The sequence below is a fragment of the Elephantulus edwardii genome, unplaced genomic scaffold (genome assembly GCF_000299155.1).
Source record: "Elephantulus edwardii isolate Elephantulus edwardi_28Jun2011 unplaced genomic scaffold, EleEdw1.0 scaffold00424, whole genome shotgun sequence".
Taxonomy (NCBI): Eukaryota; Metazoa; Chordata; class Mammalia; order Macroscelidea; family Macroscelididae; genus Elephantulus; species Elephantulus edwardii.
In genome coordinates this window covers 1,063,458-1,077,477 of record NW_006400174.1, presented here as the reverse complement: position 1 = coordinate 1,077,477, position 14,020 = coordinate 1,063,458, and the positions used below count along the sequence as shown (strand labels likewise).

Sequence of the window (14,020 nt, the reverse complement as noted above, 5' to 3'; positions counted from 1 at the left end):
GTTATGGTTTCTTTAGGGTATATTCCCAGTAGAAGAATTGCTGGGTCAAATCATATTTCTTTTTTTTTAAAAAAATTCATTTTAATGAACATTTACAGAGATTCTGGACTTTCATTCATTCATTATTCTACTTTTTTCTTTATCCCCCTCCTCCCAGTTCGCTCCTCTCTTTGAAAAGCAAAAGATAAACTTCTTTGTTGGTATACAATCCCCCCCATGCATTTTTATTTGCAACTTTTTGAGAAAGCACAATACTGCCTTCCATAGTGGCTGCACCAATTTACACTCCAACCAACAGTTAATTAAGAGTCCCAGTTTCTCCACAACCTCGCCAGTATTTGTTGTTTGTGATTTATTTCAGTTTTATAATCAACTTCCTCTGGCCAGTGACCTCTACCTTTCTCTTTCAAAACAATTTCATCTCATATAAACACCCATATTTCTCCAACTGGCTCCTCCATGTTTTGACAGTGGATCTGTCCACACAAGTGGACAAAGCTCAACAATGCCCTCTGGTTTGAGGAGCTCAGAGGAGAACAGACATTCTGAGGGCCCATGAGGCTCACACGCTCCACACAACTGCCATATCTGCCCTACTCTAAGAGCTGAGAAAGACCCCTGACTTCTCCTAGTGCCTCATTTCTAATAAAATATACACCCTCCAGTCCCTCACTCAGAGTCAAGGAGAGGGCATGGCAGGCACTGGAAGTTGGAGGTTCCCTCCCTCCATCCACTTTTAACTGCCTAACTCTTGAGCCTTTCTCATGGAGAAACAGTGCTGAGTACCTTCTAGGCCCACCTTAGGATCATGGGGCTGGGCGAAAGAATTCCTGAAGTTGATACGGAGGGCAAGTTGAGACTTATACTTGCTTATGACGAGGTCTGGAGTGCTTGCCCTCTAAGAGAATAGCTGAGTGGCCAAAGGAGGTGAAGCTGGGTCTGCACAGTAACTGGCCCTTTCTGTTACAGACATACCTGAAGATAAGTAGGGAGCATCAGGTAGGTACAGTTGCCAAAATGCAGTTATCAAGTGGTATGTGGCCACTTCATCCCCAACCAGAGTCCAGGGCACCCCTCCCCTCTCAGCTGGCCTCTCTGCCATATAGTTTCCCCTCACCAGGCCTTACCCGGGTCTTGGCCTTCAGGAACACATGGCTCTCCATGTCTTTGCTGGATTTATTGTGGGCCACGCCAGCCTTCCTCATGGCATCCTCACTGAAATACAAAACGGGGGGAGAGATTTACACCACCCAGCAAGCTCCCCCTGCTTAGGAGTCACACTAGCAGGCCCTGCCTAAAGGCTGTTGGGCAGCCATGGAGATATATAATGACATGTGGGCAAACTTCCCAGAGGAAGCAAGAGCTGGGCAGGAGGGAGGCCTTTCACAAAAATAACCACAGGCAGCTGGGCAGAGGAGAGGATGTTCCTGACAAGAGTGAGCAGTGTACAAGGGCAGGATCATGCAGAAGCTCGATGGCCTCCTGCCAAATCTGGCCCCTACTGACTACCCAGGTGCCATCTCTATGAAACAAAACCCCACAGGAAACCACATCTCTGTGTCTTCCAAGGCAAGAGTCACTACAGGGTATACAGAGATTCTCTAACTGGGACTTAGCCTGGTCTTCAGACCACTTTGTAGCTGGGGAAAAGAAGAAGCAGACATATGTGGAAAACATCTAGATGAACCTTAAAAATTTGCTGAACAAAATGAATTTTTTTTAATTTTTAAAAAATTTTTAAAAGGACATCTATCAAATGATCTCATGAGAAGTAAGTAAATACATGTTATTGTTAGCTGCTGTCAGTTTTGGCTTCTAACTCACCCCATTTGTTAAGAGTCTATGGTACACCCAGAATGTTTCTGTGACTGCACTCTGCAGGGGGCAGAGTGCCAGGCCTTTCCTCTGTAGTCACTGGGGGTGCTACCTAACTTAGGTTCATTAGCAGCTAACTGCAAACTGCATGAGTGATTTTGGCTCCCTAAGCACAGTTTCTCAGCTGTGAGCTGCCTGAAGGAGGTCTGGAGGACTCACAGCTTCTGCATGTGTGCAGAGCAGAGCTGCTTCATGGGCTCTCAAGGCTGTGTTTCTTCCAAAGTGGGTTCCCAGGTCTGTCTTTCAAGGTGAGTTTCAACTGCTAACCTTTAAGCCAAAGAGGAGGTAAAGTTGAAGGTACGATAATTTGTGTGGCCCAGCGAATCTTAAGCAAATAGGAAAAGCCAAAGATAACAGAAGAATTGATGTATTGGAAAAGAGTGCTGAAGATCCCATGGACTACCAAAAGAACAAGTATGTCCTAGAGCAGATGCAGCCAGAGTGCTCCTTGAAGTAAAAGATGGTGAAGCTTTTTCTTTCATACACTGGACATGTAGCTAGATGAGACTATTCCTTGGAAAGGGACACCAACCTTGGAAAGATGGAGGGTTGGCGAAGGAGAGGAAGATTCTCAACCAGACAGAATGACACAGTGACTCCAACAATGGGCTCAGAGATAATAAGGATGACACAGGAAAGGGGAAGGTTCAGGTTGGTTGTTCATAGGATCATTATGAGTCATATTTGAACCTAACAGTAACTTATCTCTGTAACAGCGGCACTAACAAATAATGGGTTGATGTTAATGGTGGTGAGATAGTTTGAAAATGATAAAGAGAGTCAGTGAAAAGAATGGAATCAGTGTCAGTGAATTACATATGTAGGAATGTTGAATTGCCTGTTTTGTTGTGTATGCTGTTACAATTTTTTAAAAAAGAAAAGGAACCCTAGCAACATAGTTCAATAGGCCAGCAATCAATAAATGCCAGTAAAGTTGTGGAGAGATTGAAACTCTTATTCACTGCTGCTGGGAATGTAAAATGGTACACCATGGAAGGAGTTCTGGTGCTTTCTCAAAGAGTTGGAAACAGAAATACCATTTGACCCAGTAATCTCATTATTGGGAATGTACTCTAAAGAAACCAGAGCCACAACTCAAACAGATGTATGCATACCCATGTTTATTGCTTCGTTATTCACACCAGCAAAGACCCAAGGGCCCATCAACAAATGAAAATATCTCAGTCACAAAAGGACACATACTGCATAACACTGCAGTTATAAAATAGGAAAGACATTGGGGACTGGGGGTAGGGGAAGGAAATGGAAAAAGAGTGGGCAGATAATGAACAATGTATTAGATCAGATGAGGAGAACTGTCCAAAAGGAATATATGATTAGTCATTATATATATATGACAACAATCTGGAACAAGGGTGCACTGTGGGGTAGGCTGGGGTAGGGGGTAAGAAAATGTACAACAATGAAAAGAAAATATAAAAAAAGGGAAAGGAACTAATTTTTTTTTTTATTGTTATACTAGTTTATTTATAAAACTTGAATACTAGACCAGATTCTTCCAATTTCCCTCATCCCCTCCACCCATCAAATTGTACAACCCCATGATTAATGCCCCCTGCACATCTTCATCCCTCTGCTTTGCCCCTCCCCATCCCCTTGGATCCTCATACTCATTCTACAATAACGGTTTTATACAGTATTTGTCCTTGTGGGACTGAGTTAGTTCACCCAGGATAATGCTCTCCAGTCCCTCCCAAACTAGGTAGTAATTTACAAAATCATTGTTCCTCCTTGCTGTGTAGTATTCCACTGTATGAATGTACCATAATTTCTCAAGCCATTGACTGTGGCTTGGACAACTGGGCAGTTTTCATGTTCTCGCCATACTGAATAACACTGCTATGAATACTGGCGTACAAGTCTCCGTTCTCATTTCTTGCCTCAGTTCTCATTTTCTCAGGGTATGTCCCAAGCTGGGTCATATGGAATTTCTATGTTCAACTTTCTGAGGAAGTGCCAAACTGCCTTCTAGAGCGGTTGTACTATTTTACAATCCTACCAACAATGTGTAAGAGTTCCTATCTTGCCATATCCTCTCCAATATGTATAACTTGCTGTCCTGTTAAACTTTACCACCGTTACTGGTGTGAGATGGTATCTCACTGTGGTTTTGATTTGCATCTCTCTTATTGAGAAACACATCTTAAAAACATACTTGCAGAGCCCTAAACCTATGAGTAATCAGAGATGGCATTTTCACACAGGTTCTTCATGAACTAAGGCTCTACTGTGATAAACAGCAAATGCATGGGTTAAGTCTGAGCACCCTCTGAATTGTAGCACTGAAGGGCAGCCTATGCTCCCCAGAGACTACTACAGCTCTGATTGTGAAAGGTCCACTTGGTCTCTGCTTAAAAAACTGACTTCTGCCTGTGTCTCTCTCCCCAGCACCAGCTCAGGTAAGAAGGTAATGATCATGTGAAGAGTAAATTTGCACAGGTCCAATCCAGCTGGTGCAAGAAAGCAAGCCTGTGGCTCCCTTGAAATACTCTCACCACTCTAACCCTGAACAAATCCTCAGGCCCCGAAAAAATGGACGAGAACTACAAGAACATGGTTGCAGTCCTTAAAAACTCTAGAGAGCAGGTTTAATGCAAACTGAGTTATAAACTCAAAAATATATTAAAAAATGGTATCACTCTCCATTAAGTTGATAAATTCAATAAACGGAGTCCCATACGGAGTTCAATTTCCTGTCTATTCACTCAACATTGAACTCCAAGGCAAGGAGGCAGTACCTAGTCCCTGTTCGCAGTGACGCCAATTCTGCAGGGTCAGATTCATGAGGGGAGATGTGACCAGGCCCAAAGGAGACAGAAAGAGGCAGGGCCCAACCCGGTCAAAAGTCAACTGCTGGGCTCTAGAAGTCCCTGAATGTCAAAACAGCACTATAAGGGGATCTGCTGGGAATCTACCAGTGTCACTGCATCCTCACAAATGACTGGACACCAACCGTTCAACTGTTAGTGAAACAAAGCCTGGTTAGGCAACTGTACTGTACAAAAGAGGTATAGTTTGGCAAATTACAACAAACCCACCAGAACAGATTGAAAGTGAACTGGGTAAGTGGTCTCCGGTATCAGAACTGGCTGCTCATGTCACCATCCCAGCAAGCACAGTCCCCTCCCTGCTGGCACTGCCTGGGCACCCACATGCCCACAGCAGGTTTCCACTTGTTTGCTGGTTGAGAAACTATCAAAGCCAGTGTAAACACTGCTTCCAAGACTGAGAAAGGCCAAGAAACACATTGAAGAAATGTTCAAAAGCACTGGAAATCAGAGAGACACAAATCAAAACAATGAGATATCATCTTATCCCAGTAGCTCTAGCAAAGTTTAATAGGATAGCAATAAAGGCTGGAGAGGATGTGGAGAGACTGGAACTCTCATGCCTTGCTGGTGGGACTGTAAAATGGTACAACCATTCTGGAGGGCAGTCTGACGTTTCCTCAAAAAGCTGAACACAGAAATTTATAGAACCCAGCTATTCCACTAGCTGCTAGGAAAATACCCCAAAGAAATCAGAACTGAGACATGGAGATATGTACACCTATGTTCACAGCAGTGTTATTCAATAGCAAGAAGATGAAAACAACTCAAATATCTATCAATAAATGAATGGATAGAGAAACGATGGTATATTCATTCATATCATAGAATATTACACAGCATTAAGCATTCATAAATTATGATACAACATGGGAATCTAGAGAGCATTATGTAAAGTGAAAGAACACAGTCACAAAGGGGCAAATACTGCATAAAACTGCTACTGTGACAACAGGAGGATAATTCAGGGGTGGGCAGTATAGGAATGTAATGGGTAGAGAAAGACCACCACAAGAGCAAGAGAAGGTAGGGTCAACATGAGAAGAACAGACACAAAGATGACACAACTATTGCAATTAGCAAATAGGAACAAGACAGCTACAACTGTTCAAAAGGGAAAAGGGAGAAGGGGAGTGGAAGAAAGGAGACGAAATCACCAGGACAGTAGAGATTAGGATGAGGATAGGGGTGAAGATATAGGTAAGGTGTAATGGGGGGATGGAGGAGATAGAGAGATAGAAGAACAATAGCAATTACAGAAATGAAAACATACATACAGAATGAAAATAAATGTACATGAATGAAACAATGCATATGAATGAGTGTATTAATTGTTGTTGTTCTGTGCCATCAAGTTGCCTGTGATACATAGTGATCCTATGTACAATAGCCTTAAACCCTGCTCTATCTTGTGCCAATCTTATTGTCTCTGACACACCTACCCCATTACCCCAGTCACTGAATCAATCCATCTCATCGAGGGTCTTACTCTCCTGCGCTGTCCCTCCACCCTCCCAAGCATGATGTCTCTAAAGACTGGTCCCGCCTTGCAATATGTCCAAAGTAGGTCAGACAAAGCTTCAGAATTCTTGTCTCCAAGAAGCAGTCTGGTCTCACCCTCTCTAGGACGAATCTGTTTGTTCTCCTAACAGTCCATTCAATACTCTTCTCCAGCAACACAGCTCAACGGCATCAATTCTCCTTCTATCATCCCTTGTCATTGTTCAGCTTTCTGATGCATAGCAAGTAACTGCAAAGACTACAACCTGGATCAGGTGCACCTTTGTCTCCAGAATGATGCTGTTGCTCTTCAGTACTTTGGAGGGGTCTCTGAGAGCAGACTTTCCCAAAGCAATACGTCTTCTTTTTTTTCCCACAAATAATAATTTTTATTTGTAATTATTAAAAGGCTGAATTTTAAACAGATTCTTGAACTGGTGGCTCATAGCCATCAGCTCGTTCAACTTTTGCATCTGTCTCATCTCCAGCAGCTTTTCCAGAGCTATCACCTTCACCATGAAGCTCCATGAGTTTGCCAAATTCAAACTTGGGCTTCTTGAGCATTTTTACTTTCCTAACAAATACATCATGGAGAGGACAGACTGACAAGCCTTTTTTATGTCTTTTCCAATGCCATCTGGAATCAATTTATTGATCACCTCTTTCAAGTCATTTGTCTGCAACTCTCAGGTCATGATTTCCATCATTGTCTTCCAGAGTCGTCAGACCTGTTGGTGCTGAGCATAAGATGTCTTCTGAATCTTATTGTTGCGTTGTTTTTTTTTTTTAAAACCAACACAAAATAGACGAAGTAAATAACCATGGGTGGTTTTGACATCAACATGTGCTTCAATCATAGTCTGCCATTTTTTAACCATGGAGCACATTTTGTCCCAGGTAAGATCCATGCCATAGAAGTTGGTGAGGCAGTTTTTGCCTTGAACATCCTCAGTAATTAGCTTGAATTTTCTAAATGCAACTTTTAGTCATTTTGTAAATCAGCAAGGCTCACTTAAAAAACACGACCCTTGAGTCCATCAGATGCAATTTTGGTTCCTTGAGTCCTTGTGACTAATGTCTTCCCAATATTTCTTATATTGAACATTGCTGGAGACTTTACATCATACCAATCTTTCTTAGAAAATGGATCAGCCACTTTCTTCTTGGCTCCTTTTTTGACACCTTTTGTAAGTTGCTTGTTCTTGCTGACCACCATGGTAGTGCCAAAGGAACAAAAAGGCAATTCGTCTTTTAATTTCCGGGCTGCTGAACACCACGGCCTGCCAATTGAAAGACCCATGGTTCCAATCCAAGAGGTGTTCTAGGGAGAAAGATGGGCTATCTCCCATCTGATTTATGGCCTGAATCAGGAGCACCTTAGTCTTCAAACTGACATCACTGTTCCTCAGTATTTTGGACAATTCCTGGGCAGTAGACTTGCCCAATGTAATACGTCTCCTCATCTCCTGACTTCTGGTACCAAGGGTGTTGACTGTTGACAAAGTTCAGATGAAAGCACTGACAGCTTCAAGCTTTTCTTCATCATGATGCTGACTGGTGGCCCTGTGGTTGACTGGAGGATCTGTGTTTTCCTGCATCAGTTTAGAAAAGGGAAAATGTGTGTTCTTAGGAAGTCACAGCTAGGAATTAGCTAAGAGTATGTCAACAGGAGACGGACTAGATGGAGAGGGTGGACGAGTGCTGGCAGCCCTAGCAATACTCCACCTTCCCTGCTTTATGAGGCTATGAGGAGGGAGCAGTCAATATTATAAAGCACTGAGTCAGTTAAGTGCTCAGCCACTTAACAAAAGATGGCAGATTCGAGCCTATCCAGGGGGTGCCAGGTAAACAAGTGTTAGCATCACATCCTACTCTGAAAAACCAGTTATCTGAAACACTAAGAAACACAGTTCTACTTGATGTACAAGATCATCAGCCGTCACTCTGAGCAGCTCGGGCAGTAGCCAGGCAGCCCTGCTTCATGAAGGCTAAGGGTCCCCGCTACAGTCCAAAGGCTTCCAGCTGCCAAGATGTGTCAGGGAAGGTCAGCTTGGCCAGAGAAATGGAAATAAAGCCTAAAAACACAGACAGGAAGGAGAAGCCTTCTGACCAAAAAGTGCTAACAAAAGTGAAAAGGGGAGAGCAAAGGGAAAACAGGATGAAGTGGCTAACCAGGAAACTAAAGATTTATCTGCATAAAGTATAGAGACAAAAAAATACAAAGTGAGTACATAGAGCCTCTGATAAAACAGGAAAGTGGCCAAGTCTGGTTAATATTTATTTACCATGTCACATAGGGAGTTCTGGTGGTTCAATGGTCAGGAGTTGGGGTGCCAACCCAAAGACATGCGGTTCCAAACTGACAGGTGTTCCAGGGAGAAAGATAGGCTATCTCCCACCCAATTTATGGCCTCCGAAAACCTGCTGGAGGGTCGGCTGTGGGTCAGTTCCGAACCACCGTACATACATGCCATATAAATTGTCCCTGTATCTCCCTGCTTGCACAATCTAGGGGAATAATAATTCTCCCAAGGGAAAACATACACAGTCTCCCACAACAAATTATGCAGGAGAGTTGCCCACACTTGGGGAGATTGCAGAGGTCAGCACATCTGCAGTTGTATGGGTGAATCTAGGTCTGGAAAAACCATCTTTGTAATCATGGGATTTCCTCTGCCAGGAAAGTTATAGAAGAATATTTTTATCAATTGTTTTGCAATCCCAAGGAAGTTTTGTTGGTAGCTCTAGAAACATCTTCAAAAAGAAGAAAAATCTCACTTTCTCCCATTTTTAAAGTGTAAATGCTTTTCCTTAAAAGAGTGAGATCATCTGCTGGTAGTTTATTTCTTTATTTAGTACAACCAGAAAATGAGGGCTGTTAAATCGTGGAAAGCTTTAAACTGTGTGTCAGTGTAACAATGCATGGGGAGGGAGGGAGTTTTTAGATCCCATCATGCAAAACATATTTAAATGACAATTTGGAGTCACGATTGTGCATTTATGACTTGAATATTTTAAATTAAGTCTATTTTCCATGCAGTTTTTTAGTAACATTTTTTTATCATGCTCTTCCTGTCAGAACGGGGTGGATTCTAGAATGTCTTTTGGTTATGACAGTCCCATTTTCCTAACAACTTTTTTTTTTTACAACTTTGCAATAATGAAGGGCTGAAAATTTGAGTGTGCAGTATGTGTGATAATAAACAGAACCATTGAGATGTAGTAATACAACAGTTTACCAACAACTTAATTTATTCTTACTTGTTTTTCTCTTAGTGAAAACTGCCTCCAAATGTAAAGCTGTGAAGCCAATGGCATTAGAACAGAATTATAACTACGTAGCTTTCTGGCACATGCATTAAGAACAGTGCATAGGCTGTTCATGATGCCTCAGCACTGACTTGTAAAACAAATGATAAAACACTAACCGTTAAAGAGGAGAAAAAAATTAGCAGTTTCCCTGTTGCTGCTGTGCCAAGCATGACTTAGAGTGACTCTACGTAAAGACTTGAATCTTGTCCCATCCTGTGCCAAGCTCATCATCACTTATATAATTGATCTCATTGCTACAGTTACTGTGTTGGTCCCTCTCACTGAGGGTCTCTTTTGTTGACTCTCCAACTATGTAAGCACGATATCCTTTTCCCTAACATACCTCCAATGTCTCCCCTGGGTTTTGATATTCATGTGCCCCCTGCTGAGCAGGTGTCTGAAAAATGAGTGTATGAACCTCCCTAACCAGCTGTCCTCCTGGATATGCCTCTCATCTGGGACCCTGGGACCTCAACTCTGGTGGTTGCTCAGTTCTCAGTGGCTTCCCTGGGCAGCTATTCTCCTGGGAATGCATGTGTCCCTCATGCAGGACCCCAGCTGTGGCGGTTGCTAACTTCTCAGCAAGGAAGCCAGTGCAATGTGAAGGTGACAAGCACCTGACAGTCCCCGCTTCTTCCTTTCAACATTGATGTTGTGTCCTCCCTGCTCTCTTCCAGAGTCCTGCTTCCTGATCCCTTTCACTCAGGCCTCTCCCACTGGCCAATACTGACATCTGGGCACTGCCAGGTCCCACACAGGTCTAACGTTTTATGACTGCCAAATGATACTCTCTGGGCAGACAGCCTCTGGTGCTCCACAGTATCTGAAGCAGAAGATCCTTTCCCCCTTGTTTTGGTGTGTGGTGTTGAGTCACAAACTACTCATGGCTGAACCTCCGAGTGGGCTTTCAGAGGCAGTAAATCACATAGGATTTCAACCACTACACTACTATAACTACCCTCATTTCTTTATTGTTCATAGGATTTCCAAAGGCCTGTTATTTAAGAAGCAGATAGCCCATCCAGCTTCCCAGTCTGTCTTAACCAGGCACAACAAAACTTGTCCAGCATGGGTAACCCTCATGGCCTGTGGCACACCAGTGGCACAGCTTTCTGTATCACAGCAACCCTAATTTATTTCAGTACAACAAGCTGACAGACAAGTACTGTACCACTTAAAACAATGTTCTCCCAAAACACAATTAACATCAGGTCCAAAAGACTTTTAAATGCAAAGGTCTGTCTACCAGGTCCTGATTGATTTAAATAAGAGGCTTCCAGCCCACATCTGTTAAATGAAAGAGGCCAATCGGCTTACACTTGACTTTCAATTAAATCACAACAACCTACCCTTCAGAATCCAACTGTTCCAAACTAGATACTCTTTGGCAGGAACCAACCAGCCTACTTTTAAATACAAGGGCCCCAAAACAACTGTAACTATGAGATATCATCTAAACCCCAGTAAGAATAGCAAAATTCAACAGAGCAGCAAACAAATGCTAGTGAGATTGTGGAGAAACTGGGACTCTTATCCATGGCTGGTGGGAGTGTAAAATCATACAACGACTCTGGAAGGCAGTATAGTGCTTCCTCAAAAAGTTAGAAAAAGAAATACCCTTTATCCCAGCAATTCCACTCCTGGGACTGCCACCTAAGCAGATACATGTACACTCATGTTTACTGCTGTATTGTTCACAAAGCAAACAGATGGAAACAACCTAAATGCTCATCAACAAACAAATGGATAGGGGGAGAAATGGAATACAACACTGAAAAACAAGGAACTCATGAAATATACAAAATGGGTGACCCTGAAGGACATTATGCTAAGTGAAATACCTGTCACAAAAGGCCAAATACTGCATAATGCCACTGTTATAAAACAGGACTGACATGGAGGTGGGGGGAAACTAAGAAAAAAGGGAATAAATAATGTACACAGCATTGAAACAGATGAGGGAGAGAACTGCTTAAAAAGGAATTAGGTATTATTTGCATGACAAAAGTCCAGAATAAGAGCAGTACAGTAAAGTAGACTTGGGGCGGGGAGGGGAAGAATTGTATAATGAAAGAATTTTTTTCCCCCAGAGAAAAGCAAAGGAGGGGTAGGCGGAGAAGAAAAAATGTGCAATAATGAATGAACGGAAATCCATGTTCTCTATAAACTTTCATTAAAATATCAATTAAAAAAATACAAAAGCCCTCCCACAATGTCTTGATCAGTTTAAACAAGAAGCTTCCAGCCCACACTGTCAACAGGTTTATCTTTCTTGGATCCACAATCAGTTGGTAGCAGCAGTGAGGAAATAAGGAGATTCATTGCACTGGGAAAACTGGCAGTTAGGGAAATCTCCAAATTACTGAGGATTAATGATGTCGGTTTGAGAACTAAGGTGCCCCTGATTCAGTTCACAGTCTTTCTGATAACTTGCTAAGTATGCATCTGAGAGCTGGACAAAGAATAAGGATGACAGAAAAAGAATTTATGTCTTTGAGCTGGGGTGTTGGAGAAGAACAATGAACATCCCATGGACAACTAAAAGAACAAACAGATATGTCTTGGAGAGAATGCAGCCAGATGCCTTTTGGAGGCAAGAATGATGACACCTTACTGGTGATCACATACTTTCGGGCATGTTGCTAGGAGGGGCGATTCTTTGGAGAGGAACAAGATACTCGGAAGGGTGGAGGTTGGTGATGGAGAGGAAGACTCTCAACCAAGTGGACTGACATGGATAATGCAACAATGAGCTCTAGTGTGTCAGGAAGTTTAGGATGGCACAGGATAGTACAGGGTTCAAATCTTTTGTTCATGTAGTCACCATGAGTTGTACTTGACTCAATGGCACATAACAACAACAAAATTGCGTGAGAAGAGACTGCCCATCCTTCTCTCACATAACAGTGGGTGGATTTGAACCATGTTCCTTTGGTGTGGCAGTGCAGATCCTAATTGGTAGGTCACCAGAGCTCCAGGGGTCACACATTTAACCTCTTGACTTCAGATGCAGAAGACATTTCTGGAGTATGTTCTACCCAAAGGAAACATTGGGTGTTTTCTTGCCTCCTTTGAGAACCACAATATCCATCAATCAAGTGATCTCTTGGGGTGGATTTTGAACAGGTATGTGCATGGCACGGTGATCTTTTACAAAAGAAACAGATGTAAATGCCACCTACAGACGAATGGATAAACAAAATGCAATGTATACAATAGAACATTACTCGGAAAAAAAATAATGAAGTGAGAGACAAAATAATGATTTAAAAACCTACTACACAGCTCTAATCGTCAAAAAGCATGGTACTTGTATAATGACACGCATATACACTATTGGAACAGCATCGAGAACCCAGAAACTAACCCAACTATTTATGGTCAACTGATATTCAACTAGGAAACAAAATTCATGAAATGTGGAAGCAACAACCTCTTCAACAAATGGTGCTGGCAAAACTGGACTGCTACAAGCAGAAAATTGAAGCAGGATCCACACTTCACAGCTTACACAAAATCAACTCAAGATGGACCAGAGACCTAGGGTAAAGCCCCAAACCATAAAGATTTTAAGAGACAAAGTGGGACCAACGTTAGAAGGCCTAGCACACTGTATAAAGAGGCTGACAAACACAACCAGAAATACACAACCAGGAGAGGATAAGATTGATGAATGGGACCTTCTAAAGATTAAATCCCTGTGTACATAAAAAACTTTTTCCAAGGAGTTCTGGTGGCCTGTGACAAGATGCTGCACTGCAATTCCAGAAGTATGCAGTTCAAATCCACCAGATGCTCTGCTAGAGAAGGAGGGGCAATCTCCTCCTTTACCAGTCAGATCTGATTTGATGGTGTACACACACACACACACACACTAAAAAACACAAAAACCCAAAACAAAAAACCCACCTTTTCCAAGAGGGTAAAAAGAAAACCTACTCACTGGGAAAAAATATTTGCAATTCCATCTCAGCCAAGGGTTTCATGACAAACTACAGGGCATCTACAAGAAAAAGACTGATAACACAGTTACAAATGGGCAAAAGATATGAAAAGACTTTTCAAAGAGGAAGACATTCAGATGGCCAACAGACAGATGAAGAAATGCTTAAAATCACTGGCAGTCAGAGAGATGCTAATCAAAACCTCAATGAGATACCATTTCCCCCTAGTAGCAGTGGCAAAGTTTAGCAGGGAAGCAAACAATAAATGTTGGTGAGGATGCAGAAAGATAGGAACTCTCATACACTGTTAGAGGGACTGTAAAATGGTAGAACCATTGAAGGACCCCCGAACCGGTGGTCCTGTCCTGTCCCGAGTGGACGGCGAAGACCCAAGACTCCAAGACACCGGCTTGATGCAACAGCAAGAGGAGAGGTTTATTGCGGAGCTCCAGGCTGACCCGTATCTCTGGCAGGAGATAGAGGAGTCGACCCTGAGCAAACAAAGTTGGCTTTTTTTGTACACTTTAGGGGGATACAACT

At 42.5% G+C, this 14,020-nt stretch overlaps 1 protein-coding gene across 2 annotated transcripts in view; it reads right to left on the bottom strand.

Moving 5' to 3' along the window:
- MED15 (mediator complex subunit 15) overlaps positions 1-14,020 on the bottom strand; it is a 77,681-nt gene that overhangs the window by 41,332 nt on the left and 22,329 nt on the right. For both annotated transcript variants that reach the window (XM_006902525.1, XM_006902524.1), the window contains exon 2: positions 1,128-1,215. In XM_006902525.1, coding sequence (XP_006902587.1) covers positions 1,128-1,215 — 88 coding nt within the window. The remainder of the gene's footprint in view (positions 1-1,127; positions 1,216-14,020) is intronic.